Below are 27,523 nucleotides of genomic sequence, written 5' to 3'. Positions count from 1 at the left end.
GGTGACCCACAGTAGTTTTTTTTTAAATCTGGAAATGGCTTAAATTTGTCATTAAGGACGACTTGCGAATATAAATGAAATTTTTAGAAATTTGCCAGTAGGAGGGTGACTCTCACACTGCTTATTGAAATTGGTCTAAAAAATTGAAATTTTTCATGCTAGATAAATCTGAAAGTTGATGACAATTAAGAATATTATCCCAGGACAAGTTGGTAATAATCCTTCCGTCATCGGACACAAGCATAAAATATTACTGACTCAGCAAAATAATAGATTGTAAAGGGTCATATATATTTTATCTTCAAATTATAGCTGAAGTAGAAAAGCACCAATGGGAATATTATTAGCATATTGTAGAGAACACAAGAACAGTGTCGGATTTTAAATACGCCACAATTACATCATGTAATTAAAAATTGAATAAAACGGCGGACATGTTATATATCTTTTATTTAAGTTCTATACAATGTTCATTTACAGAATAACTGATAAATTTCTACGACATATGGTGGGCTAAATCCAAATAAATTGACGTTTTCTATTAATTTTTATACGTTTTTATGCAACAACTATTGCGTCACATGCATGGTAAATCCAATTTATATGGCGATAAATTCATTGTGTAATAATTTAGGAAAAGACCAGGTTATATAATTTAAAATCAAGATATTTAACTATTTCGTAGATGACGACTAATGCTAATATTTGGACTCTCGTTGCTTCTTTACTGCTTGTATGCACTTGGCCATAGTTGGAGATGCTGAAAAATAATATTTGCAAGATTTTATTTAGATTTGCACAATTAAAATCAGTATACCAAGTCTCAGTAATATTAATACAATTTCAATATTTTTAAAATATACTTACCTCGAGAAATTGCATCTGTCCAAAACAAATACAAATCAGGTAAATATAAGGTGACCTTTACGAAATAATGTGTAGAATTTATTTTACCCACCTGTCATATAGAAATCTTCGAGCTGTTTCATGGGAACATTAAAGGGGGACGAGTCAGCAGGTTTATTAATTAAATTTCCCAGCTCTGTCGCTTGGGCAAAGTAATTTGCGTCTTCGGCATCTCCGTATCGTGTTAAATTTGGAGATATTTCATTCATTCGTTTGCGAATTTCATGAAGGTCGTCATACGGAAGGGTTATTCCCATGATCTAAAAAATATTTTTTGTCAGTATTTAAAATAAACTGTTTGACACTGAAATACCTCAGACAGCGCTCTGATAATTTTCCAATCTTCTCTCGCCATTCCAGGGGGATTAACTGCTGACGTGGTTTGTTGACTCCTACCTTCTGTATTAACGTACGTCGCTTGCTTCTCAGTGTATGCAGCACCAGGAAGAACTGCATCAGCTATCTCTGCTCCTCTGTCTCCATGATGTCCTATGCATTAAGATGAATTAAGTATTTGGCCAATTAAACGAACAACTATATATAATTAAAAATACTCGTGTAATATTGTGGTTACCCTGATAAATGACAAAACAGTCTTTAGCCAAGTCACTTCGAGAAATTACACCCTCGTCAGCACCAAGCATAAACAACACTTTTGGTTTTGCATCCCTGATTTTCTGTGCACCAGCAGAGTAACCAATGTCAAGAGCTGCAACCTGTGAAGCTACGCGGTGAAGCACGTTAAGAACTCTCCAATCCGATGGAATCTGGCCTTTAGCTCGAAGCGATGAGCTGAGTTTTTGAATTTTAGACAAAATTACAGCTGCATCCGAACGTTGAAGGGCGGTTGAGCCAACAATAATGATTGGTTTTTTTGCACTGTTTAAAGTTTTCGAGAAGGCGTCTTTCCCATTTATGACTGCATCAATAACATTAGGACTGTCTCCCAGATGCTGCAACAATTAAAGTAAAGACAACCTGAGGAACAAATTCTACTGATCATTTGATTGTGATTATGGGATGATAAATACCTCATATTCGTAGGTAAGATCAACCTTGGGACCAATCATTGCTACTTTTAAATCATTATTAATCCAACTTTTTCGTAATCTGGTGTTCAAAAGAGGGGCTTCAAATCGTGGATTAGTTCCAATCAGCAGAACCATATCAGCTTCTTCAATTCCTGCTATTTTGGAATTCAAAAGGTAGTTTGATCGAAGATCAGTTCCGGATCCATCCAACGGAAATATTTCTTCAGTACACAAAAGTTCGGAATCAAGCCTATTCAGTACGTCCTTCAAAGCAGTTAAAGCCTGAAGTACACAATTTTATTAAAGTGTGTTTTACATTGAGTAACATTTTAATGTAAAAGTGACCTCAGCATCCACCAATCCCCCAGCAATTGCTCCAACCTGGTTTCCCTTCCCAGACCGGAGGGCCTGAGCAACTCTCACAAGTGCATCTTCCCACTCTACCTGCTCCAGTTGTCCAGAACTATTTTTCAACAATGGAACAGTGAGCCTTTGCCTCTTCAATCCATCAACGGCAAATCGACTCTTGTCAGATATCCATTCCTCGTTAACATCCTACAATAAAAATACAATCATTTAAAAATTAACACAGAAATCCTTTCATCATCAGTATAATTGCACTAATTTAGTTACATCATTTTGCCGAGGAATCACTCTCAAAACTTCTCCCGTTCTAGTAGACACCACAATGTTAGATCCAATCGCATCCAAAACATCAATTGACTCTGTTTTTCTTGTCTCCCATGGACGGGCTGAAATTAAATAATAACAATAATTAGCATTGTGAGTGAAATCAATCTTGTTTTCTCGATTTCAAATATTGTCCCTGAAGATGATACTAGTGTGTATCGAAAGCTAGGAATAAATATATCTGAATTAAAACAACCATGTCGTCCGATAACTCTAATTCTAACAATGAATAGATTTTTTGTGATTATTATTTTGTAAAATACGGCCAACCACTCTCACAAGCGACAGTCGGCCTATTTCTTCACAGATTAAGAGGAAAAAGTGCAACTGAAGGAATGTACAATTCTGTTAACACGTATGTTTTTGTAATGACATCAATTACATATGAGTAGTAATGAATCAAAGAATGAATCAATTACAGATAGCTCCAGTACTACCAATGTTCCTCATTCAAAATAAATCATCTTCAATGACGAGTTTTTTTCCGTGAATGGAATTGTGTAATGAAGCCTAAATAAAATATGTGGACTTTCCAATTAATAATTTCTTACCCATAAATGCATACGGTTTTGATGTCAATGCTCCAACGGGGCACAAATCGATAATATTTCCCGACATTTCAGACATGAGCATTTTTTCTACATAGGTCCCAACTTGCATATCTTGGTTTAAAACATATTAAAGTTATTATTTATTCATATTATTAATAGTACATATTCTTTCCAATAGTGCTTTGTCTTACCTTGACCACGACCTGTTGTACCAAAATCGTCTACACCAGCAACCTCGGATGCAAAACGAATACACCGAGTACAATGAATACATCGAGTCATAATCGTTTTAATGAGTGGGCCAACATTCTTATCTTCAACAGCTCTGGAAACTCATCAAAAAACACTATATAATTACGTTCAATTAATTAAAAGCCCGTTGCGTACCGTTTTCCAGAGAAGTTAATATCCGTAAAACGAGACCGGTCTGACCCAAATGTCATTGATTGATCTTGTAGATCGCATTCACCACCCTAAATTAAAAAATCAACCATTCTATTTTTTAGCATCAATTTATAACTATAAAGACAATTTTTAAACCATACCTGGTCACAAATGGGGCAATCCAATGGGTGGTTCACCAGCAGAAACTCCATTACTCCTTCTCGGGCTTTCCTTGTGAATTCCGAGTTGGTCTTGACTCGCATTCCCTTCATAACTGGCATAATTCAATCATTATTTATACTAGTCACATATTTTATGCAATAAAATCTAAAGATTACGATTATTTTTCTTACCTGGCATGGCACAAGAGGCGACGGGCTACCATTTCATTTAAATATATCAAAATGTCACGTACTAAATGGAAGTATAAAACAAATAGTGAAGTCATTCCTACCTTCAAAGACTTTTCCACTTCGACTAGACACATTCGACAGTTTCCTGCAATTGAAAGCCGTTCGTGATAACAAAAGCGTGGAATTTCCACACCAGCGAGTGCTGCAGCCTAAATCAAAGTCAAACAGAGTTTTGTTTTTGTTTGCGGTATATTTTTATTTTGTCATATGTAATAATAGTAATTATCCACTACTCGAGCAAAAAATAAGTCACACAAGACCCACTCACCTGAAGTACCGTTGTTCCAGGCTCCACCATCACGGGCTTATCGTCGATGAATACTTCAACTTTTTCGGGCGCAGCTGAGGAAAAGGCGCAGATTCTGGCATTGTTTACAGCTGGGACACGAGACACCTTCCGCAGCACAGCGGTCACCGGCATCCGCATCATCTTCACCACGCTCAAGTGACTCGCTCAAACACTGAAAATTTATTTATACCTTCTTTCGGAAATGTGGGTTTAGGAAACTTTAGGAAAATTTCAACTTTTAATTTATTTGACTCGGCAGAGAATTCGATCTCTCCCACGTTCTCATTTGCCCCAAAGTCACACCACAACATAGACGCAACTTTCCCCATTTAAGTATTTATGAAAATTGTTGATTTATTTTCATGAGTTTCTTAAACAATTAAATTATTTTAGTTTTACTTGCATTTATTGCATTTACGGAAAACAAGGATATTAGGGAGAAATGACTGAAGAACTACACAACGACGCATCTACAGACTCGTTATTATATAGGTATAGTAAGTAAGCTAATTACTGAGATTATGATGTTTGTTATATAAATTTCACGGAATAATGAAGAACGTAACTTATGAACAAGTTATGAGTATTCTTCTGGAATGTAACTCTGCTCTATTTTTCTACTTTCTTCCTGGAATAACATTGGAGCTAAATTCTGGAGCTTCGTCGACTTCCTACGGCTGCAGCGGGTGATGGCGAGGAAACTCCTCGCGATGAGCTACGGGATGACCGTCCACTTCCGTTGTCATCCTGCCGTTCCATGAAATTAAATATAAATTAATTCAACATAATTCAACGGTCTGGATTATGAGTTACATAACTTGCGTTATGTTATCATCCGATACAACAACCTCTCGTATGAACAAATATTGTATACATGCATGTCCATTGATAAGCACTTGGCTCAAACTAGGTTATAGTTACCCATGCAAACAATAAAAATATTAAAAACATGACAAAAATAAGAGAAACAACAAATTTTTATAGCACAAAATAATTGTTCTGCAAAAAAATACATCAGGTGAAAAAGGAAAAAAATATACGAATGGTCAACACTCAATTGGCATGCATAGAAGTACAAACTTGTTAAAACAAAATAATAATAATAATAAAATGTACTGGAATATAAATATCATATAAGAGATGATATAAGGCTGTGTTAATATGTACATAGTAAAATACAATACAAAGTGTTGTTTAGAGCAAATTGAAAATCAAAAAGCCATCTACTGAATAATATGTAGTGTTGTCAAAGCAGGCCACCACCACCACAACCTATAAGTAAGATTACACCACAAAAGCATCACTCAATTTGATAATGATATACATCTTCATATTCGTCTTGTTCAGGTTCTTCGTCCTGGTAGCGGCGGCTGTGCCGTTTCCGTTTTGGGCGACTAACTTCTGCAGTACTAACTCCACCAACTTTCTTTTTCAGCTTGATTTTCATTTTCAATGATGTGTCATTATCCGGCTCAGCTTCTGAGAGATCTTCTTCCTCTTCGTCCTCGTCTATAAAATTCAGCGGAGATAAAAAATTTGGGAAACAAGTCAAGAACAATTAGATTTAACAAACAAGTAATAGCATTATACCGTTCCCCCGCTGATCTAAAGCATTTTCTTCCATATGAATTTCTTGCTCAATACGCTGTCGGGCGTTAAGAAATACCGACTGTAAAACGATTGAGTCTGAAAATATCAGCGACGTATCCTAAAATATCAAAACCATAAGATAATTATACAGTTTAATTAAATACTTATTCACATTGTAAATATCTTTAGTAATATGCAAAATTACTAAAATTTTATATCTTACCTCATTATATTGCTGAGCATTTTGGCACAAATTCATAAATTCGTTTTGAAAATCGTTAAGGTCATTATACTGGAAATAAAAATTGTAATAATATCTTAGTGGCTAATACATCTTATAGTAACATTTATAAAGTGGCATTAAAAAAACCTTTCCATCCTCCACTCGAGACATGATTTTTTTGATGTCTAATGGTTTCTTTATGATGTCGTAATAACCTTAATCCATTAATTACTCAAATTAATTTTGCATGCACAAATTTAAAGCAATTGTAACAAAGCAGTAAACTTACCAGGTAGTTCTTTGCGAGAAGGAAGTTTCATGAATGGTGTACTCAGGACTCTACCCTCACTTAAATAAATTCAGTTACAAAATTATATAAAATGAAACATATGACATGTAAGAATAATAATTTATTATTAATAAATAATTAGAACATACCTATCTTGATAATCTATAACAATCTGCATCAGCCACCGCATTTTCATTTTCAGGCCCTCGTCATTTCTCTTTTGACTAGACTCCCCTTCCGATTTTGACTTTTTAGACTTTTTAGTTGAATCGTCGAGATTTTCCTCTTCGTCATACTTTCCACGTTTACGTCTTCTCCGTCGTTTTCCATTATTGGCATCTTCATCTTCTTCGCCTTCGTCTTCCATGGCGCCAATGACTTTTAACCATTCCTTCTCTGCAATTTTTTACGAGTCTTTTTTAATTTCATGCATTTCAAGTTTTTGTGCAGCTAATTGATTTAACTAGCGAATGGTCCCAGTTAATAGTGTAGTACTTTTAAATCCCGACTATACTAACCTGTCAATGAGTCGCCATAATCAACTTCCCGTCTTATGCGCCTCTTCCCACTAGTGGATTCTTCGTCATCTTCTTCATCTTCATTATTATTCTATTTGTAAAATTATTAATATTATTAATGTCATATACATATGGTTTAAACCAGGCCTAAAAATAGTTTACTAATAATAACAATATACCCCAGCAGCTTCTGCTTCGTCAGCCCGTAGAAGCCACTCTGGCAATTCTGATTCAACCATCAGTCTTCCCTTTCGTGATTCTTCTCGTTGAAGATCTTCTCTTTCTCTGTCCGCATCCATTTTGGTAAATAATTCAAGTTCTTCTGGGGCTGGGGTTCCGTTTAACAATAAATTTTAATTAATAAAATTTTAAACTCCACTTCTGAAATTCTGCCTATTAGAATAACACTAACCTCTTGAAATCATAAAGTTAATCGTTTCATCGTCAGGAGCTTCATTTTCTTCTTCGTCGTCACCATCATCATTTTGAAGAATACTTTGCAAGAATTCCTTTCTTTCCGAACCAGTAGACTTTTGATCAAACATTCCCGCTTGGATAACCTAATTACACAAAAAAAAACAATCAGAATAAACTTAAACTGGTAAAATAAGGCTGACTTTTACAAAAAAATTACCTTTTCGTCCATGTTTAACTTATAACGAGCGGCCGCTAAAATTCTTTCTTCCACAGAATTCACTGTCATGAGCCGCAATACTCGAACTTCATTTCTCTGACCAATTCGATGAGCACGATCTTGTGCTTGCAAGTCCTGAAAAATAAAGCATGTAATTTTTCATATATTAGTAAAAACAAAATCAAATGATGAGGGCAACGCTTATGTTGATACAGCGAGGTCTGACCTGATGAGGGTTCCAATCCGAATCGAATAAAATTCTAACAAGTCAAAATAGAATATTTTAAAAAAATAGTACGCACGTTAGCAACTACGTTTACTTACACAGTGTCGGCCGTTTGTAAATTAAGACCTAAACCACCAGCCCGTGTGCTTAGGATGAATATGAAAATATCCGAGTTAGGAGCATTGAATTTCTTGAGCAAGTCCCCTCGATCTTCAGATTTTGTTCCACCATCTAGTCGAAGGTATTTCCACTCTCGAAATTTAAAATAGTCCTGAATGCAATTATTATTATGAATAAGTATTATTAATATTGCATAATAATTATTCATAGTATTACGAAAAACATTACCTCCATAATACTCATCAACTGGGTCATTTGACAGAAAAGTAAGACACGATGTCCACTATTCTTAAGCTTTGGTAACAACCGATCCAGTAATTCAAATTTTCCTGAAGCTGTTGAAAAGGAAGACAAAATATTATAAATATGAACAAGGACCAAGATCCGAAAGCTATCAATAAATTGTATTTTGAAAAATGTCCTCCCAAACCGTGCACAATAGGAAATATGTTTTTTTAACTTGCTTGACATTTATAAACAGACATTTCTTACTTCGAAAAAGTTCCTCTCTAAAAGCATAAGAATAATTTAACCCAATCAAGTTAATTACTAATCCGTTTGAAAGAAAATCCAGTTTGAACAAAAGAGTAATTCACTTACGCGTAGGTTGGTTGGTCTATGTAATGGTCCTCAATATGACTGAACATGAATGGATGATTGCACAACTTTCTTAGCTGGACAATCGTGTTCATCAAAGCTTTAGCACTGCCTTTCCCATTCTTTCCCTTTTCAGACCCATCGGTTAACATAACACCCTTATTCTGCATGTGCCTATACGACAACATTAGACAAGAAATTGTTAACATTATTTCTTTTAATAGCAAAGAAAAATATTATGATTAATATTAGTTAGAAAAATTTAATACATACCGATACAGAACTCGCTGCAGAGCTGACATTTCACACTTGATAATGTATTCAACCTTGCTCGGCAATTGAGATTCTACTTCCTTCTTGAGTCGACGTAGCAAAAAGGGTCGAAGAACTTTATGTAGACGACGAATAATGAGAATGGTTTCTTCTTCGTTCAGCTCAACTTTTTCTCCTGTTGTGGCAAATGGAGCGTTGAACCACTGCTCGAACTTTACGTTAGAAACATTCATACATATATTCTCACATCTGTCCAACTAATGCAGTAACATTCTTTTAAACTCTAAATTTATTCTTACAGTGGAAGATGATTTGAAAATTGAGGGTAACAAGAAATTCAATAAAGCCCATAATTCAGGCAATTTGTTTTGAAGTGGTGTCCCAGTCAAAAGAAGCCGATGAGCAGAAATATAGTAAGTGTTCAAAATTTGAGTCAGTTTACAGTGATGGTTCTTCATTCGATGACCCTCATCAATAATCATGTATTTCCAACGAATCTAGAAAATAAATTAAACATAATCATCATTAGTGTGCTAAATTGTGTATGTCAACTTCTTATACAAAAAAACAAAGACTGAGAAAAACATTTTACTTTGGACAAAATTCCTTTATCTTTAATGATGTATTCGTATGTGGTCAGGAGAACGTTAAACCTCGTGGCTTTCATCTGAGTCTGAATTTGTCGCCGAAGTAGAGGGGACCCTTTGTAAGCTACCACTTGAACTGAAATGCCAAGTTATATTAAGTTTTAGATTTGAAATTAGCTTACAAGTTTATATGCAAATTTGTTACCTGATGGCGCCCACTTCTCAAATTCCAAGACCCAATTAGAAAGAGTTCTGCAAGTTTTATAGCAACACAAGGTAATAACAATGATGGAAAATCTTTGGAAGTTTATAATTTGAATCATACGAAAGAGGAACAATGATTAAATACGGTCCAAGGTTCCTTTTGCGTTCCATAAGATAAGTACATAAGCCTATCGTTTGTATCGTTTTGCCCAATCCCCTAAAATAGAACTCGGTATTGATTATACAAAAAATGGCAAAAATTGCTTTTAATTGCACTCACATTTCGTCGGCTAAAATACCGTTGAGATTATTGTTGTACAGCGAAACAAGCCATTCCAAACCCTAATGCAGTAATTAATTAGTTAGAGCAAATATATTTTGGAAGTAATATACAAACTTACTTTTATCTGGTATTCTTTCAAGTTTCCATTTATCAACATGTTGGCTTGCTCGGTAACCGGCTCGTGAATAGTGTGGGCAATTCTATCAAACAACGGATGCCATTATTGCCATTTAAAAATATCATAAAACTTGATCTACCTTCTAAGCAAAGGTCATTGAATACTTACGTGTAATAATTTTGTTCTCCTTGCTGTTTATATTCATCATCTTCAACTTTAGCTTTAGCTTGCTGGATAACTTCCTTTGCTACTTCTTCTCCAATTTCCTCAGAATCTCTTTCAGGGAGGATCACAACAGGTGGTTTCACATCTGTACAATAAGCAGTGCTTAGTGCATAAAATATAATATGCATGTAATACATCAAAAAGGATAATGAGAATAATATACTTGTGACTAATGCCGAAGGGTCAAGATCATCATCTGATTCACCGTCGCCAGATTCATCAGATTCTTCTTGAACTTCCCATCCGGGATGAGACTGCAACCATATTTGAAGTTCTCCCGAAGTCGGTGCATCTTCGCCGGACAATATTTTTCCGGTTTCTCTGTCTACAACACTAACCCGTTTTTCCATTGAAGACATTTGAGAATTCTCATCGTCGCCTCCTTCAGTTGGCTCAATGGCTTTCTCCTTCTACAACAGATTAGGTTTACGTCAATTCAAAATATTCAAGTACAGAACTTATTGACATCATGTACGAATTGATATGCACACTATTATCAATTTTTTATCAAATTCCATACCTTCTTTTTACGTAGTTCCTTGATCTTTCTACGCTGCTCAGTTTTGTGTTGCTGTACCAATTCAGTCAAGTTGCCAATGTATTCATCAGTTTGGCTAAGTAGAAATGCCAGGCGCTTATCTTTCTTCTGATCAATAAGTTTCCGATATCCCTAAATAAAACAAATAATAAATAATGTGCAAATTCGGCTCATGTATATATTCTTAGATGGTAAAAACCCGTCTGAAAATAAAGGTACGTACCTCCTCATCTTCTGCCATCAACCGGCGTAATCTTTCTTTTTCAATGCGTTCTTGCTCTTTTTTCTGCTCTCGATCTTGACCGGCATGATAAATCATCATGGCTTTATTGAGACGACTCGTCTTCAGTTGATTATTCTTGTGGAACTCACGCATATCTTTACCATGCATAAGAACAGCATTTAAAAACTCTTGATGTTTTTGCCGACGTTTCTTTTCAGCTTCCTGCTTTTGCTGTTTTTCCAATCTTTCTGTTGCTCTTGCTTCCTTTAGCCCTTGACGTTTCGTGCGTTTATATGCTTTGATTTCTGTCGATGTATCAAGAGTAGAATCCCTAGACATACAACTCACCACTTCTTGTCGAAGTTGTTTTTGAAAATTTAAAAGCCTCAGTGCATGGAGCTCTGTAAAAAATACATCAATAAAATCAATAACATGTGCACGCCACAAGTGTATACTATATTATATATTGCGTGCTTCAAAAACCCATTGGCATACCAATTTGTGCTTTGCATCGCAAGTCTTCTGTCATATTTGTAGGTAAATCTGATAAATCTTGGAGACGACATACGATTTTCGAAGCCAACCTTCAAACAAATAATAATAAGCAGCTTTAGTTAATAATGGCACAAGGTGCGCTAAACCCTATGCATTAAAAAATATTCTTCTTTACCTGTTTTCTCTTTCATTTAAAAGCAACACTGGATCCAAACCTGCCGGTTTCTCCAGAGGTGTTAAACGGTTTTGCTTTTGAGCCGGTGCTACTAATGCTTGAGATTTAGCTTGACCGCCATGCGTTTGAGGACTAGTTACAGGGGGCTGTACGGTAGCAACTGATGCTGATGTTGAAGTAGTAGTGGTTGGACCATTTTGAATTCCTACACAAAACATAAAAAATACACAAGAGAAATTAATTCATATCACTTTCTTGAAAAGACTAAAAGACAACCACTGACCAATTTGTTGAACCGGATTGCGAGCTGCAGGCGATGGAGTAGGTGGTGAGTCAAACCGTTTGCCTTGAGCGGCCGCTAATATTTGCCCATTTAGAGGTAAAAATTGACTCCGAGATAAAAATCGGTAAGCCATCACTTGCGCCTTAAATTGCTGCATTTGTGGAAGACTAAACTGAAATAGGAGAATTAAAGTATAGTTAATTAATCGTATTTATTATTATTGGCTAAATAAAATGATGAAACCTTACATTTGTTTTAAATGCACCATTTGCTGTTGTGGAAAGCAGTGCTTGTGCAGCAGTTACTCCAACCTGCTAACATATATTTAATGAATGATTACATATCACATATTTACAATAGAAATAAATAACAAAACTTAATAATAAGTTAATCCTCCTAAAGTAGCAACTCACCGCACGAAACTGAGATCCTTGATCTTGAGAATGCATTGATCTTGCCCTCAATGTTAGAAGCGAAGCATATCGCGGATCATTTTGAAGACCTTTTTCCTCCATCGACTCGATCGCCCTTTGCAGCGCATTTGCACTTTCCTGCGAAGGGTAGGCAGGGGAAGGATGGAAGTACGGTCCCCCTGCGGTGGGTGGACCCATCATCATAGTGAATCAAGCGCTTACAACCACTCCATTACTGGAAAATGTTAATCATAATTTATAAGCACAAACTTGCAGGTGAAAATCTTAGGAAAATAATAATCTACAAATAACATTATTCATTATTTACTTTCATTATCAAATTGAATTTAGCTTGCACAACGTACCTATTTTCCTATTGCTTTTATAGCAAAAATCGTAATGAGCGAACGCCAGCAAACTCAGGTTATTGAGTTCCTCTCACAGTCGTAGTAATAATTTTAAATTGTAATTAAATTTTTAACAAATGCACTGTCACTTTCCAGTCGAGAATGTTGTTAATTTTGAGATCTGAAAGTTTATAGTTTTGAAGGCAGTGGGATTTTGAGGTGAAGATGGCTGTGAAGTGCTGATTGGGTTTTTGGATGGATGGAAGGAGACCACGCGGAGATCAGTCCGCCCCATGAAACCGTCCTTTCCGTTCACACACTTCGACCGGCTACCATCTCGCTCTCTCCAAATTTCTACATTTTTCGAAATTCCTGATCCAAAAATCTTTAGAAGTGAACAATGGCTTTCGGAGATCTGTCTGGTGTTGCTGGCCTTAAAAAATTGAACGATCATCTGAAAACTCGTAGCTACATTGACGGGTATATATTGTTCTTAAAATTACAAAACTTGAAAAAATACGGAATTTATTTAATATACTTCTGAATTTGTTTCAGGTACTCGCCCAGCCAGTCGGATACGGCTGTTTTCGAACAAATTAAGTCTTCACCTAGCTCATCCGAGTACGTCCACGTGCTGAGATGGTAAGACATTTTTTAGTTTCATGATATTTCATAAATTATAATGATGCGTTCTATGTGACTATTTAATACTAACAATTAATAATGGCTCCTCTTGTAAGGTATAACCATATCAAAAGTTTTGGCGATTTGAAGAACAAATTCCCAGGAGATGTTGCAAAAAAAGCTGCAGCTGCTGCAGATGATGATGACGATGTGGACCTCTTCGTTTCTGATGATGAAGAGGTTTGTTATTTATTTATGACTTGACAAAGTCAGTTGGGGTTATGTCGTTAAAATTATTATCTTATTATTATAGGACGCGGAGGCAGCGAAAGTAAAGGAGCAAAGACTTGCGGAATATGCGGAAAAAAAGCAAAAGAAAGGTCCAGGCCCAATCGCCAAGAGCAGGTTACTTTACATACAAGTTACTTTTAAATCTTTAAGTCTGGAGCATTAACTTATTGAGTTACTATAATCTTTTCAGTGTGATCTTGGATGTAAAACCTTGGGACGATGAAACGGACATGAAAGAAATGGAACGACTGGTTAGATCAATTTCAATGGATGGCCTTGTAAGTCGTCATACATAATGCATACTTAACTAGTGCATTTATCTCTTTTTTGAATGAACTCGTACAGTATGTATCATTTAAATCTCACAGGTGTGGGGAGTTTCAAAGCTTGTGGAGGTCGGATATGGGATTAAAAAGTTGCAGATTATCTGTGTCGTTGAAGATGACAAAATCTCGATTGAACAACTAACCGAGGACATCCAAAACTTTGAAGACTTGGTTCAGTCGGTTGACATTGCTGCGTTCAATAAAATTTAAACATTTATATGCTTAGATTTGAGCATTATTGTTTGAAATTTCAGCAGTTGGTTCATTTAACTTGTGAAATAAAAGTGTGTTCTTCTTAATTCGTTAGGAAGAGTAACTGGTAATTTTATTGCTTCATTTCTTTCATTTCATAATCACCAAGCACAAATAAGCACGATGGCGTTCCTTAATACTAGTGGTACTGGCACCCACTATTTACTTACATAACACTTCAGAAGCAGACGAAACCAATTTTCTTGAACATGTTATTTTTCGGTACCTGTATAAATGAACTGCAGTTGGATCGACTACCCATTCCATATTTATCTCATAAGATACATAGGACTTACTTCGTTAGTAAAGTTACAAGTAGTTTCTTTCCTGAGTCTGGGAATAATGATTGGTGGTACTAGTATTATAAGGTGTTGGTGATGAGTGCGTGGTACCCAGTAGTAAACTTGATTGAAAGAGGATGAGACCACTTTTGCTCTGTTGCTTCCTAATAAAGTAGTGCAAAATAGTGCAACAAGGAACGGAGAAAATTTTAAAATTTGACGTCGCGTTAAAAGTTGTGCCAAGTTTTTTAAAAGATATTGCAGGTAGTAAGTGTCATCATGGAAAGGATTTACAGCGTCACCTTCCTCTTATTCTTCGTAGCAGCCAACTTTATGTTTGTGGCGTTATCATTTCCGCAACAAGATTTTGGAAATGAGCAGGGTTTTTTTAATAGCGAATTTCCAGACTCAAGTAAAAATTCGTGTTTGGCATTTTTTCATATCGTCATTAATTAGTCAGTATGTTTGCATATTTAACTTTTATCGTCTTCATGATTAGGTTCAAAGCGTGGAATAAATCCCATGACCGAGTCTTGTTTAGCCTGCATTTGCCAGGCAAATATTTATTAAATTATATATATATGTGCATATGGGTATATATTTATCATTATTAAATTTCTACTAAAATCTCAGGCATCTACTAATTGCAACTTGACCACCAGATGCATTAGCAGTGATAAATATTGTGGACCGTTTCTAATTTCCAAACCATACTGGTGAGACTGTACAAATGCACCAACACAAAAGAATTCTTGTGATCTAAACATTATTTTGTTTAAAATTGTAGGCTTGACGCAGGTCAACTCACCATTAAATTTGACGAGCCATCAAGAGACGGAGGTATTACAATTTTTGCATATCATTTGTCGTTGCGATAAATGTAATTGGAAATATATGTTTTAGCGTTCTTTGCTTGTGCTACCGATCCGATATGTGCAGCACAGGTAAAATAAATGTACATACATGCACGTCGTGCATGCATTACATAATACATGCAGATACACCATGACATATTGATTATAAACCTAGTTTTATTTAAAATGTGTATCATTTTTCTTCGTCAGACGGTGCGCACGTACATGCTAAGATATCAAACGGTAAGTTGCAATACTTTGCTAATTTTTGGTATGGATTTTTTGCGAGTGTGTGCAAATCTATCTCACATGGGTGGCCATAAACTTCAACTTCATTTTTAATATAAATATGTATGTATGTTGAGTTGCTTCCTAATTACTTGTTACTGATTTTATTACAAACCAAGGACATAATTCATATGTATGTAAATACAGTAGCTGAATAGCTTCTTCTTCTGTTCATCATTCCTTGCCAATTCAAAATTATTCTGCTTATTATACATAAATATGGGTGTATCTATTCACTCTCATTTCCGCTGTTTTTCTCATTCTAATGTGGTATAGTTTGCTACAAATATCGAATAATTTCACTATCAAGCACAGGATACAAATTACTACCAAAGACACTTTTTAATTTTAATAACATCCTGTTTGTCTGTCTAATTTTGCAGGACTGCAATAATGATGGGATAATTGACTGCGACGAGTAAGTTTCTTCAGTTTGTTCTCGTGCTAATTACAATTCGCACTACATATTAATTATAAAAATATAGCATGGGCAGGACGCATCTCATGGGAGCAGACGACTGTTCGAACCAAAGGGTCACGTCAACGCCTTTTTTTAAACGATTCAGAAAATGTTATGATGCTGTTCTCCAGCTCAATGCATCATAAGATAATTATTGTTTAGATGGGCGATCATCATTGCCCATGATGATGTATGTACATATTGTATTAATTAAGGCACGCTACAAAAAAGTTGGAATTGGATCCGGTTCACAACATGTACTCACTTTATATTTATTTGTAATTTCTAATTCCCTTTGTTACCACTTACTTACCACTGATATTTTATGGCATGGGCGTGAAACACATAGCACCACAAATAATATATAAATAATAAAGGTGAACTAAAGGTATTTCTAGTTAGTAGTTGTTTTTTATCAAGCGTCTGAGTCCAAGTCCAGCCAGGTATGCCTAACCCTAACCTCATACAAAAAACATACATATGCAAAGATCCCATGTTTGCAAATTAGCAACCTGTTGGACAACTTCAATTTTATTTTACAGCCATTATTGCATGAGTCATTTGTACTTGGAAGTTATACAATTGGAACACGTCTTGAGCACCGACTATACATAATCACCTAAGAGTAATTGGAGGAAGCATTTATCTTGTAGAAAATAAGTGGGTGTTATAACATTAATTAGTCATTAGCTGCTACATGCGTGATTCCAGATCCTAGTTGTGCTGAGTTTATGACATCATAAAATCTATAAATCTTTGTTTATATGGGTATTGTTACTTTTACTTCAGTTAATAAACAAGGCCCCCAAAAATGGGAAATCTTAGTGAGGCAGTGCAATCACATAGATTGCAGAATTTTTGTATCACCGCTCTCGATAACATTCTTACTGGTAGCATTAAAACATTTGGCCCCCCTGAAAGGTCTGGTCATCATAATACGAATAGGATATCCAAATTAATTTATCGGAAATAGATTTGAAACTTTTTGTAAACCTAAAACTTCAACTTCTCGTTTACTAGTAAAAACGTGTTCTTCAAATCTCGATTAATTTAATAAATGTAAAAATTCATGCGTATACTAAACAAAATTTATAGTGGATCCAGTAAAAACGGTACCGAGAGCGATAATGGAAAAATTATGTAATCTAATTTTTCTTATTAGTTGCGACTGCACTGCCTCACTAAGATTTCCAATTTTTTGGGACCTTGCTTAAAGTTTAATTTTTTATTATGTTTTTTAAGTTTTTGGTAAATGCATACTTACAAGGAAACCTTAAGTACTGTCACATCTCGATTTCCTTTCGGATGGTCTTAATTGATAGAAAATTGAGTGTAACTAAAACCTTGTCGTAGGACAAACGGTGCAAAATCACGTTTTTGTGAAATTTTTGGCGAAAGCTGCGCCAAACTTCCAATTTTTCCAATGCTTTTAACATAGGTAACAGCCTTCAGAATAATGAAATTAAGTTTATAAATTATATACCTGTCCGTAATTTCATGCTGATTACCAACATGCACAAAAATTCATGCAAACATTGGCCAACTTTTTCCAAACTGAGAAAATCTGCAAAATTTTCTAAATTTGAATTTCGTCGTTTTTTGAAATTTTAATAAAATTTAAATTTTAAACTTGTTTTATTTAAGCATTGCAAAAAAGTTTTCAAATAATTTTTTATCTCATTGCAACAAAATGGGCGAAAATTTAAAAAAATTGAAACTCACAATTTTTCATGAAAAAAGATATAATGATCAATGCTAAGTGTATTTTATGTATTTTTCAAAATTGTTGGGTTTATTTGTTTTTGCAAGTCCAAAAAAATTTGGAAATTTATATCGCCAGCTTTTAACATATTCAACAAAATAACTTTTCCATACCTTGTTCGAGATTTTAAGCTTCTTGGAAAACTGGAAAAAAATTTATCTTGGAGGGACCCTCTGGGGTCCCTCCACTATGGCACATATAAATATGTAGTCCTATGTATATGGCATATATAGGACGTCCTATATATTAAAATTTCAAAAAACGACGAAATTCAAATTTAGAAAATTTTGCAGATTTTCTCAATTTGGAAAAAGTTGGCCAATGTTTGCATGAATTTTTGTGCATGTTGGTAATCAGCATGAAATTACGGACAGGTATATAATTTATAAACTTAATTTCATTATTCTGAAGGCTGTTACCTATGTTAAAAGCATTGGAAAAATTGGAAGTTTGGCGCAGCTTTCGCCAAAAATTTCACAAAAACGTGATTTTGCACCGTTTGTCCTACGACAAGGTTTTAGTTACACTCAATTTTCTATCAATTAAGACCATCCGAAAGGAAATCGAGATGTGACAGTACTTAAGGTTCCCTTGTTAGTAATTTTTTTCGTGGTTAGGTATTTGCCTCGATAAGAAAAACTATGAATGCTAGGAAATGCCTTTTTCAATTCGATGGACCAATTATGTTACTCTAAACAAAAAGAATGGAAGCATTTTGATGGATCCCTAATTCCTATATTATGAGATCATCCTCCAATAATTGATGTAAAGTGACACAGCAATAATGTGGCATAAGACGAACGAACAAAAACGACGAGTACCTGAATCATGAAATTTATGGCTTATTATTGTTATCACCTTGACTAATTCGTCTTCATAAGCACAGTCATCATTGATATCGTTATAGACCGTCAACAATAACAAGCTACTACTAATTCTTAAGACGATTACATATGTTAGTCTCATTGAGAATTTAGTAATTGTCCATTTTTGGGAGTCTAATAATGCAGCATATTCATGCTGTTCCTGATGAGATGATGCGTACACATAAATGCGTCACATGAATTCATTCACGAGATACATTTTGTTTGGTGAAGTGGTCAATAATATTTCTCCAAGTGATTTAAAAATTGAGGTTCTTGGAAATGTATCAACAACTTGCTTCTCTGATCTGCAGTCTAGTTTTCATAGTTTTGCTCATCAATGGAGGAGATGGTCAAGAAATATCAGACGAGTGTCTGGGTTGCATTTGCCATGCAAGCAGTGGATGCAATAAAAATCAAGGTGATTTTAAAAAGTTGGAAAAATACCTCATCATATGTGTATTTTTGGATATTTCTAACACAATTCATAAATTAAATTACTTTAGTAAATAGAAATTTTAAAGTTTCGAGTATTAAAGTAAACTGTTTTATCGTTTAAAGGTTGTACTGATGGGGGTGTTTGTGGACCATTTCTGTGAGCATTTTTTCTCTTCCGTAATAAATAATAAAACTTTAATATGCTACTCATTTTTCCAGTTTAACATGGCCTTTCTGGGCTGATGCTGGAAAACTTATGATAAAAGGATCGAATCCCACAAATGGTAGTTTGCTCCATTCGTTGTTATCAAATCATACATGGAAAAAACAAAAAATTAATCCTTTACTTTATTAGCTTACAGTGATTGTTCCAACGATTTGTACTGTGCGGCAGAGAGCGTAAGATCCTATGCACGAAAATATGCAAAGGTAGATCGACGTTACATTTGTTATTTAATGAATACATGTCATGCATTATTTTTCTATTTAAAATATTTTTTACAATTGTGCACAAGTTTGGACAAAGACATGATGTAATAATGTGAATGTAATGTTAAAATCTGTAATTTATGCAGGATTGTAACCAAGATGGGATTATTGATTGCGAAGATTTTGCAAGAATCCACAAAAATGGACCCGGAGCTTGCGGAGATTTGCAACTTTTGCAGACGGAATATTATCAAAAATTTGCACAATGTAAAGCTAAAGTTAATCCACAATGAAAATGTTCCTATCCAACTGTTACCACCAATGTTAGTAAATAACATGCATAAAATCACTCTGCGTTGTTGTTAATTATTACTTGAACCATCCACACTGTTTTTCTTTTCTACCTGATGAGTGAAAATATGAATTAATGCAATTTTGTTTGTTTGATGCTTGTGTAATAAATACACACATAGCTTTCTAGATTTTTATGAAACATAGTGCTTGTTAACCTTATATGACAGCCGTCTAAACAATTATAAGAAACAATAATCATTTGTACGGAATTTCCTTTCGTAGTCAATTGAGCCGTATTAGACAATGAGAAAATCATCTTGAATCACTTATCGTTTAGTTACTCAGGTATTCAAGGCACACGATAATTACGAATTAATGATAATTATTTCGAACCGTATTTATGTTTTACTACTCGTGTACAAGTTCATACTAAATATGTAGAAAACTAGCGCATGAGTATACGAATGATGTTGTGAGTATATTCTGACGACAAGGTTGGAAATCAGAGTGACCGTGATTGGAACAGTGTTGCAGTAAAGAACAGAGTCACATCAGGGAATGTATTTTGTGAACAGCTTAGCTATTCCAAATGAGGTTGTTCTAATTAGTGTTGTCCTGATAGGACCGGGGCCGGACAATCTTCATCTCATCCCGGAAGTCTTGTCCCAAGATCATTCTTTCGGCCGGAACATCAGAATCTTGTGGGAAAGTTTAATGTTGAAAAAATTTTAAGTTTGGCTTCATATTCCGAATTTATACCTCCGTTTGAACCATCACTCATGCCGAATTTCAGCCTTCTGTGGGCTGAAACTATTAAAAATATGCGTAATACCAGTCTTATTCTAAATGTGCACAAAAGTCTTGGTTTCATAACCCGTGCAACTTATTTATTCCATTTGGATACACAAGTAGAAAATCATGCCAAAAACACGCGTCAATTCACCCATGTTTGACCTAAATAATGACACGATGGTGATGAGCTAGCATAACCTATGCGGTGAATAAAAGCTGCAATGCATTATTGTGAATTCTGCACATGTCATGCACTCATTTGCAATAATAAATTGTATTAATTCATGTTCACAACCCAGCATGAAAAGTATACAAAATCTGTAGATGGATACAATTAACCTCAAAATCTAATCCCCATGATAAAGGAAAATATTCCATGCTATTCAAGCTATTTTTCACCACAAAAATCGTACTGGCCTGACCTTCAAGCGTTGAAATTGTACGAATCGATCTGGATCGAGTTTATTTCTTCCAGCGATGGGAGATTGTCTAAGTATAATAGAAACGAAGTCAATTTAATATCCTTGAATGTCGAAAAGTTCATTCACAGCTAATCAAGAGGAAGCACGCGGGCGACAAGTAGCACATCGTGATCAGTGCTATTTAGTATCTACCTACGTACATACGTATATATATTATAGTACTCCGTGTACTAAAGTCGCAACCCAACAACTGTCTGCAGAGGTGTTTTACGACCACCGTAAATATCCAGTCAAGAGGCAAGTGAAAGAAATGTGGAAGGAAGAATCTCCTTAAAATTAAATCCAACCCAAATGAAGAGTGTGGAATAAAGTGCAAATTACGGAAATACACACACATTAATACGGTTGAAGTGGTTGATGTGCATAATTCTTGGAGGCGGCGACAGTCATCCGAAAATTCAAGCTCACTATGCTCAAGTGCATGACTTTGGCACAATCGTACATCCGTAGCCCAATATCGAATCTATAGCAGCCAATAATCATGAGCTCATCGGCTCAATAACCTACACTTGATTTCGCATAAAGCTGTAAACTGGGTGGAATTTCATAAGATTGGAACAGAGAAAACAAAAATCATGCAGAAGCATTTTATTTTTAAATAAGCTTGATCTTGATCTACAGGAAGGAAACACATGTCGTCGACATTGGATATATGGAAAGATTTGCTACATTTTATGCTCAAACGTATGCAACTCAGGTTGAGACAACGCATTCCTTGGAACACGGATTATTCACAACTCGTCGTATTTACCACGAGATGAATTAGTTTTGTCAATTACCGGATCTGCTTATATCTCGTGCATAGTAGTAGTATTGGGAATACATGGAATTGTGTTTGGAAGTTTAGCTATGCTAAAGTTGAGTCTAATATTTATATAAAGTCGGATCTTTGTACAATCCTAAATAGCTTTAAGCACATACTACAATTCTTTCTGCACAATTAAACCTTCGATCTTAATGGCACATTCCTCCATTGTCAATTTTTGTATAGGTACTCAACGCTTGGAAGTTGCATTGTGTCAAGTATAAAATCAGAGAGCGACAATTGAGCCACATCAGTTATTATTCCAAACATTAACAAATGAACAAGTGCACAAGCCGATGCTAAGTGAACTTTAATGACCGGTAGCCAGTAGTATAAAGATTATTGCCGAGATATGTTAATCAATTAGGAAGTTGACTTACAAACGAATCCCTGGACAGTGTTCTGCATTAGTGAGTGGTAATTCATATTATGCAGTGAATACGTTACATGTTTCATATGAAAGTGAACTCATTTGCGTATTGTGGATGGACTTGAAATTTTAAACGCCACATCAGAGGAGTCAACTATTTGCGTGTCATATGTGAAAGGCTAATTCAATACAATACAGTGACGGCAAACAATAGACAAATCTTTCTCAGAAAATCTAACATCTCAAACTTGATAACCTAATGAGACATCCTGCTCATTAAAATACAAAGTCTTGGTGTTCTTTCTTCCAATCTCCACTTACCTCGTCCGGCATTTTACAGTGTCATGAATTCGTAAATAAAAGCTACCAGTGAATCTGCAAAAATGTTGAATTTATTTGGAAAGTTCTTGAGAAAAAAGTTGGTGGACCGTGAGGAAAATTCAACCCAGCTAAACAGGGTTCTCTCAACCCTTGACCTGGTAATACTATACAATTATAATTATAATTAAATGTACACAATGTATGCAAATATGTTATAGACACTTTTGGGAATCGGAAGCACACTCGGCATCGGAGTTTATGTACTCGCAGGTCTGGACATTTATGAAAAAAGTTTCAAATCTGTTAAACTCGTTAATTTAGTAAAACAATTGATGTTCTTTGTACAGGCAGTGTGGCCAAGGATTCTGCGGGTCCTGCGGTGGTCATTTCGTTCTTTGTTGCAGCATTAGCTTCGGTTCTTGCTGGTAATGATAATATGCACCACGTACACATTTTTATTTTATTTAGTGATTATCATTATGATAATGTCTCATTCCTAAATGGTGTAATTGACATTTTTAGGCCTGTGCTACGCTGAATTTGGTGCCAGGGTTCCCAAAGCAGGCAAGATGTCTTAACTAGTAATGTATCGAATTGGTCATCAAGTGTCCTTAATTCTTTAATTTATTTTTTGGCTTCCAGGAAGTGCGTACGTATACAGTTATGTATGCGTTGGAGAGCGTAAGTTGGTGATACACTGATTTACAGACTTTTTTGAAACATGTGTAGTGCAAATGATATATTTATTATGTATGTTTTCATGCTTTGCTACTTATAGTCATTGCATTTATTGTGGGATGGAACTTAATTATGGAATATGTGATTGGTAAGAATACGTGAATTGTCTCAATTTCATACAAACTTATAATAAATATTTGCAGATGAGAATATCAAAATTTTAGTTAATACAGTTTAGAAATTATTTTGCAGGAGTTGCCAGCGTGGCGAAAGGCTACTCTGGTTATGTGGATCAAATATTTCACCACGAGTTAAGCAACGCATTCAACGCATATGTTCCAATTAAAGTAGAATTTCTGTCGGACTACTTTGATGCGTTTGCTTTCTCCATTACAATTGTGCTTACACTCTTGCTGTCTTTTGGAGTTAAAGAATCCTCCTTTGTCAACAATTTCTTCACAGCCCTTAATCTCGGGGTTGTAATATTTGTGATTGTTGCTGGCTCCTTCTATGGTGGGTTTGACATAAATATGTCTACGTTCGTGGTCATACAGGTCGAAAAACGCGTAATTAAATAATATTAGCGGAATCTACAATTTGTGGCGATAATTTTTGATTTTTTAATATTTCTTATGAAATGCATGAAACGTATTAGAGTGCGAAATTAAGCTAATCATATTCTTTGACTGACACAATTCGATGACGTATTTTTCGACCGCGTATGGCTGGCTGTATATGTACGTATGTATGTATGTGTAAGCAGTATAATCTGTACTTATTACAATCAAATTTAGCCGATCCGAAGAATTGGGCTTTGCGAAAAGAAGACATTTTGAATTCAACTGCAAATATGACATCAGAGAAAGTGGGTGATGGGGGCTTCGCTCCCTTCGGTTTTCACGGAATGTATGGAAGTTAATTTTAAAAGCATAACTAATACGCATGAATAAAATGATTATGTTAATTACAGAATGAAAGGCGCTGGTTAGTTTTAGTCCAGTTTCGTGCAAATTTACGATCACAAGGATTATCAAGCTATATTAATTACTATTTCTTTATTTCCATTTAAAGCTACCTGCTTTTATGGGTTTGTGGGGTTCGATTGCATTGCCACCACTGGAGAGGTAGAATTTTACCAATTTTTAATTGCCAAATAATAATATGAGCACGGGACTAAATACGCTTGTTTTGTGGTTTAATGTATTTGTAGGAGGCCAAGAACCCTCAGCGATCAATTCCAATTGCGATCATATTTGTATGTAATCTAAACCAATACTGATGTACAAATGCATATGATTTTCCTCTGTTATTTTGTAGTCTTTGCTATTTATTTTCCTTGCGTATTTTGGAATATCGGTCGTTCTGACCATGATGGTCCCCTACTACCTGCAGGTATCACTTTCAAGTTTGCAATTATTTAAGTATTTAAACTTAAATTCGAGGTCCTGTTACGTAGGTTTTTATAAATACTTTTTACGCAGGACTCTGAAGCTCCATTGCCACAGGCTTTCCTACGTGTGGATTTTACATTTGGACAATGGGTAACTGATACATATAAGCCAATATTAAATAGTACAAAAAATATTAAGAATGGTGTTTATGACTTAGGTTGTAACGGCAGGGGCCTTATTTGGGTTATCGACAAGGTATATTTTGGCTGTGAATTAATGATTTTGTTTAATATATTATTGAACATAAACAAGAAAGGAACATATTCTACTTGTTTTTTTTAGTTTACTGGGCGCAATGTTCCCCATGCCACGAGTTATCTATGCAATGGTTTGTAAAATTGTAATATTGGAAAATTTATGATTTTTTCATATGATTTATGCATTTAAGGCCAGCGATGGAGTTTTATTCAAATTTTTGGCTAAAGTCCATCCCAGGTAAATTTAATGAAAACTATATATTTGTTAAACAAAAAGTTTATTATCAGCGATCCAATATTTTGACAGATTTCATACTCCCTTAATTGCAACTCTGATAGCTGGCACGTTTGGAGGTGAGGCGATATTGAAGGGTTCATAATGCGAGTAGATTAATCCAATGATACATAAACACATATGCACATACATGTATTCGTTATAGGTTTAATGGCTGCCATTTTTCGACTGGAGGTAATACATTTTTTATTAAGTTAGTTTTTATTAGTTGTCCGCCAAGTGAAATATTGAATTGATAATTTCCAGGCACTCATTGACATGATGAGTATTGGAACTTTGACTGCTTATACGTTAGTGGCTGTGTGCGTTCTTTGCCTGAGGTAAATATGCTTTTATAAATGCATCGTTTTATTTTGTGTCTAACACACGCGTCTTTGCAGATACCGGAAAGATGTCGATGGCGCTGACGACATTGATTGTACTATAGATTCATCACAAACACTAATTAAAATGACGTCTTGCAACTATTTTGGACAAATTTTCAACTCGATGAGATCAACGCGTCCCACTGAATTATCTTCTGCCTATACAAACTATGCAGTGGCGATGTATTGTTAGTGAACAGCATACACATATTTATGTATTACTATCCTAATATGTAATAATTTTAAATATATTTCAGGTGTAATCACAGGCTCATTTTGTGCTGTTGCAATATTTGCTGAAGATCGAATTATTCAAGGCAGTGTTGGACCTGTGTGTGCTTTGGCAATTTTGGGCATTGCATTAATTTTGATTCTAATTTCTTTAGCATCACAACCAGTTTCAAGGGTTAAAATTTCCTTTAAGGTACGTTTTGTCTTGCTCAACATCATGCAAAAAGTATCACTGCATAAAAATAATATGTGATTAAAGTGATACATAAATATTGCATGCACATAATTTGCATTCGTGGTATACATAGGTGCCTTGTGTTCCTTTAATCCCTGGCCTCAGCATATTGGCGAATACTTATCTGATCATGAAACTTTCCGGGATGACTTGGATTCGTTTCTCGGTCTGGATGGGTCTAGGATTTCTTATTTACGCTATTTGTCTTTTGAACGGAACGACGGATAAAGCATACGCACTCTCGTTGGAGAACAAGAACAAGAACAAACGGAAGTACTCCAAAGTGTCCGCATCAGGATTTCACAACAAAGGCTTGATGCACTTTAGGAATGGGAAGTTGGTGGATGAGCAACACGGCCACAATGAGACAGAAATGGCTGGATATCCCAACGGAAGTTGCGACACAGGGACGGGAAAGGACACAGTTTCTTTGGCCAGTGCTCAAAATCGTACAAAGACAGAGATCCGACGAGATGTGGAAAAAAATGAGCCACCTTCACCAATATCGAAACAAGTCGAAACTGAGACAATCGAAAAGAGTGTCGAGTTTGATGATGGAGAAAGTCAGGAAGCAGAGGCTGAGTATCCATCTGCAGAGAAAGCAGCAGTTGAAGCCATTGACTTTGTGATTTCTGAAGCTTATAAACAGCCAGTGGATGACTCAAAGTCTAAAAATTAATCTTTTAAATTTATTATATTCATCTTGCCAATTTTATTAGCGTATATATATTTGTATTGTGAAACAACTTTTTTAACTGCTATTGCTTAGGGCAAATTTTAAGGATTTAAATCCCAACTTTTAGAATCGTCAATGTACAATTTAGTGAGTTTTAAGTTATGACAAAATTACCAAATAATTTAAGGATACACTTTTTTAACCTTTTCCCAAATAGTTTGAACAGAAAATATTAGTACTTCCTTTAAAAACATGTCCTAAACACAAATCAGATTGTGATAAACCGGGAAATATTTCAGTAAATAAAACTTTACAATTTCAAAATTAAAAATTCCACTGACAATCTTTGTCGACCTTATTTAAAGTTAATTAAATGAATACAATAGCACATTAAAACGTCATGTACGTAAGTATGTAGTGTGCACCTACTTCCATACGTATACAAATATTTCGTCAAAGTGAGTTGATATTAAGCCCTATAACTTATGTATAATGCTAGGGCTATATATGTCCACTCAATACCAAATCACATGATGGATGAAAATATGATGCCGTTTGTGGCGAAAGAGGACGTATCGTAAAAAATCAGGTTGGGATAAAAGGCCGAATCTCAAAAGTTAATAGCTGGTGGGTATTTCCACCCTTATTGAGAAAACATCAAGCTTTCCAGAATTGGTTTCATCCATGGTGCTGATATTAGTATTTATGACTATTGCGTTCCTATATTCGGTCAGATAAGAGTCATTAAATGAGGGGGTCAGTTTTGAGACTCGGTCTACAAAATGGGTTTAGGCATGAAGTCAAACTGCCATCGCCCGCTGTTGATCTTTCTACATAC

The 27,523-nt window shown here is 35.2% G+C and overlaps 6 protein-coding genes across 9 annotated transcripts; 4 read left to right on the top strand and 2 right to left on the bottom strand.

The window, feature by feature from the left end:
- Positions 1-431: 431 nt before the first annotated feature.
- Positions 432-4,551, bottom strand: LOC110847795 (NADH-ubiquinone oxidoreductase 75 kDa subunit, mitochondrial). 2 transcript variants are annotated; one of them, XM_022094791.2, is made up of 15 exons: positions 4,244-4,551; positions 4,017-4,124; positions 3,916-3,940; positions 3,724-3,836; positions 3,566-3,651; positions 3,370-3,503; positions 3,179-3,289; positions 2,571-2,689; positions 2,283-2,492; positions 1,938-2,219; positions 1,481-1,859; positions 1,220-1,395; positions 959-1,166; positions 868-882; positions 432-760 (listed from the first exon to the last, which is right to left on the bottom strand). In XM_022094791.2, the coding sequence occupies exons 1-15, from the start codon at positions 4,403-4,405 to the stop codon at positions 699-701; spliced, it is 2,190 nt and encodes a 729-aa protein (XP_021950483.1). In that variant the 5' UTR covers positions 4,406-4,551; the 3' UTR covers positions 432-698. The 2 variants fall into 2 exon arrangements, with proteins under 2 accessions (XP_021950483.1, XP_021950484.1); XM_022094792.2 differs by having other exon boundaries at positions 3,724-3,843; positions 3,923-3,940.
- Positions 4,552-4,648: 97 nt separating this feature from the next.
- On the bottom strand, positions 4,649-12,787 carry LOC110847794 (ATP-dependent helicase brm). Of its 2 annotated transcripts, none has more exons than XM_022094788.2 (33): positions 12,644-12,787; positions 12,279-12,513; positions 12,114-12,179; positions 11,866-12,037; positions 11,583-11,787; positions 11,408-11,496; positions 10,913-11,313; positions 10,672-10,821; positions 10,315-10,561; positions 10,095-10,236; positions 9,927-10,008; positions 9,806-9,867; positions 9,647-9,742; positions 9,527-9,573; positions 9,327-9,457; positions 9,034-9,231; positions 8,735-8,946; positions 8,465-8,635; positions 8,357-8,373; positions 8,093-8,199; positions 7,843-8,015; positions 7,745-7,778; positions 7,519-7,653; positions 7,297-7,444; positions 7,064-7,212; positions 6,885-6,975; positions 6,516-6,762; positions 6,367-6,425; positions 6,225-6,292; positions 6,078-6,146; positions 5,855-5,972; positions 5,589-5,773; positions 4,649-5,011 (listed from the first exon to the last, which is right to left on the bottom strand). In XM_022094788.2, the coding sequence occupies exons 2-33, from the start codon at positions 12,480-12,482 to the stop codon at positions 4,910-4,912; spliced, it is 4,377 nt and encodes a 1,458-aa protein (XP_021950480.1). In that variant the 5' UTR covers positions 12,483-12,513; positions 12,644-12,787; the 3' UTR covers positions 4,649-4,909. The 2 variants fall into 2 exon arrangements, with proteins under 2 accessions (XP_021950480.1, XP_021950482.1); XM_022094790.2 differs by having other exon boundaries at positions 12,114-12,176.
- Positions 12,788-12,909: 122 nt separating this feature from the next.
- LOC110846166 (probable elongation factor 1-beta) lies at positions 12,910-14,189 on the top strand. Its single transcript, XM_022092817.2, has 6 exons — positions 12,910-13,105; positions 13,181-13,267; positions 13,366-13,489; positions 13,563-13,654; positions 13,731-13,818; positions 13,909-14,189. Exons 1-6 carry the CDS (start codon positions 13,026-13,028, stop codon positions 14,074-14,076), a joined length of 639 nt encoding a protein of 212 aa, XP_021948509.1. The 5' UTR covers positions 12,910-13,025; the 3' UTR covers positions 14,077-14,189.
- Positions 14,190-14,484: 295 nt separating this feature from the next.
- On the top strand, positions 14,485-16,398 carry LOC110845823 (lysozyme). Its single transcript, XM_022092339.2, has 8 exons — positions 14,485-14,811; positions 14,899-14,954; positions 15,033-15,115; positions 15,187-15,239; positions 15,303-15,343; positions 15,464-15,496; positions 15,925-15,959; positions 16,027-16,398. Exons 1-8 carry the CDS (start codon positions 14,679-14,681, stop codon positions 16,145-16,147), a joined length of 555 nt encoding a protein of 184 aa, XP_021948031.1. The 5' UTR covers positions 14,485-14,678; the 3' UTR covers positions 16,148-16,398.
- A 1,947-nt stretch (positions 16,399-18,345) lies between these two features.
- Positions 18,346-19,843, top strand: LOC110845824 (lysozyme). Its single transcript, XM_022092341.2, has 5 exons — positions 18,346-19,047; positions 19,188-19,221; positions 19,284-19,348; positions 19,420-19,493; positions 19,640-19,843. Exons 1-5 carry the CDS (start codon positions 18,909-18,911, stop codon positions 19,784-19,786), a joined length of 459 nt encoding a protein of 152 aa, XP_021948033.1. The 5' UTR covers positions 18,346-18,908; the 3' UTR covers positions 19,787-19,843.
- Positions 19,844-21,256: 1,413 nt separating this feature from the next.
- On the top strand, positions 21,257-27,016 carry LOC110846026 (high affinity cationic amino acid transporter 1). Of its 2 annotated transcripts, none has more exons than XM_022092626.2 (22): positions 21,257-22,715; positions 22,776-22,827; positions 22,905-22,982; positions 23,080-23,121; positions 23,200-23,238; positions 23,336-23,383; positions 23,488-23,748; positions 24,030-24,141; positions 24,206-24,219; positions 24,307-24,359; positions 24,446-24,490; positions 24,553-24,627; positions 24,717-24,776; positions 24,844-24,881; positions 24,969-25,014; positions 25,075-25,121; positions 25,191-25,237; positions 25,324-25,352; positions 25,425-25,498; positions 25,559-25,731; positions 25,801-25,967; positions 26,083-27,016. In XM_022092626.2, the coding sequence occupies exons 1-22, from the start codon at positions 22,620-22,622 to the stop codon at positions 26,686-26,688; spliced, it is 2,202 nt and encodes a 733-aa protein (XP_021948318.1). In that variant the 5' UTR covers positions 21,257-22,619; the 3' UTR covers positions 26,689-27,016. The 2 variants fall into 2 exon arrangements, with proteins under 2 accessions (XP_021948318.1, XP_035706060.1); XM_035850167.1 differs by having other exon boundaries at positions 22,627-22,715; positions 22,909-22,982.
- Positions 27,017-27,523: the final 507 nt, after the last annotated feature.

This window comes from Folsomia candida, unplaced genomic scaffold (assembly GCF_002217175.1).
Source record: "Folsomia candida strain VU population unplaced genomic scaffold, ASM221717v1 Fcan01_Sc003, whole genome shotgun sequence".
Classification (NCBI taxonomy): domain Eukaryota; kingdom Metazoa; phylum Arthropoda; class Collembola; order Entomobryomorpha; family Isotomidae; genus Folsomia; species Folsomia candida.
Note: the sequence above shows the minus strand (reverse complement) of the source record. Positions and strands in the feature narration are given on the sequence as shown.

Bases quoted from the DNA above. Each gene is read 5' to 3' on its own strand.
- LOC110845824 (XM_022092341.2), top strand. From the start codon at position 18,909: ATGTATCAACAACTTGCTTCTCTGATCTGCAGTCTAGTTTTCATAGTT. The intron at 19,349-19,419 runs GTAGTTTGCTCC...TTACTTTATTAG, and splicing joins AGGATCGAATCCCACAAATG to CTTACAGTGATTGTTCCAAC. The intron at 19,494-19,639 runs GTAGATCGACGT...TAATTTATGCAG, and splicing joins ATGCACGAAAATATGCAAAG to GATTGTAACCAAGATGGGAT.
- LOC110845823 (XM_022092339.2), top strand. From the start codon at position 14,679: ATGGAAAGGATTTACAGCGTCACCTTCCTCTTATTCTTCGTAGCAGCC. The intron at 14,812-14,898 runs GTAAAAATTCGT...CTTCATGATTAG, and splicing joins TAGCGAATTTCCAGACTCAA to GTTCAAAGCGTGGAATAAAT. The intron at 14,955-15,032 runs GCAAATATTTAT...CTAAAATCTCAG, and splicing joins GTTTAGCCTGCATTTGCCAG to GCATCTACTAATTGCAACTT.
- LOC110846026 (XM_022092626.2), top strand. From the start codon at position 22,620: ATGTTGAATTTATTTGGAAAGTTCTTGAGAAAAAAGTTGGTGGACCGT. The intron at 23,384-23,487 runs GTAAGAATACGT...ATTATTTTGCAG, and splicing joins AATTATGGAATATGTGATTG to GAGTTGCCAGCGTGGCGAAA. The intron at 24,777-24,843 runs GTAACTGATACA...TTTATGACTTAG, and splicing joins ATTTTACATTTGGACAATGG to GTTGTAACGGCAGGGGCCTT.
- LOC110846166 (XM_022092817.2), top strand. From the start codon at position 13,026: ATGGCTTTCGGAGATCTGTCTGGTGTTGCTGGCCTTAAAAAATTGAAC. The intron at 13,268-13,365 runs GTAAGACATTTT...TCCTCTTGTAAG, and splicing joins TACGTCCACGTGCTGAGATG to GTATAACCATATCAAAAGTT. The intron at 13,655-13,730 runs GTTACTTTACAT...TAATCTTTTCAG, and splicing joins GGCCCAATCGCCAAGAGCAG to TGTGATCTTGGATGTAAAAC.
- LOC110847794 (XM_022094788.2), bottom strand. From the start codon at position 12,482: ATGATGATGGGTCCACCCACCGCAGGGGGACCGTACTTCCATCCTTCC. The intron at 9,458-9,526 runs GTAACAAATTTG...TTGGCATTTCAG, and splicing joins TGAGAAGTGGGCGCCATCAG to TTCAAGTGGTAGCTTACAAA. The intron at 6,976-7,063 runs GTATATTGTTAT...TTTTACAAATAG, and splicing joins ACGAAGCAGAAGCTGCTGGG to AATAATAATGAAGATGAAGA.
- LOC110847795 (XM_022094791.2), bottom strand. From the start codon at position 4,405: ATGATGCGGATGCCGGTGACCGCTGTGCTGCGGAAGGTGTCTCGTGTC. The intron at 3,504-3,565 runs GTACGCAACGGG...ATGAGTTTCCAG, and splicing joins ATTAACTTCTCTGGAAAACG to AGCTGTTGAAGATAAGAATG. The intron at 1,860-1,937 runs GTATTTATCATC...TAATTGTTGCAG, and splicing joins ATCTTACCTACGAATATGAG to CATCTGGGAGACAGTCCTAA.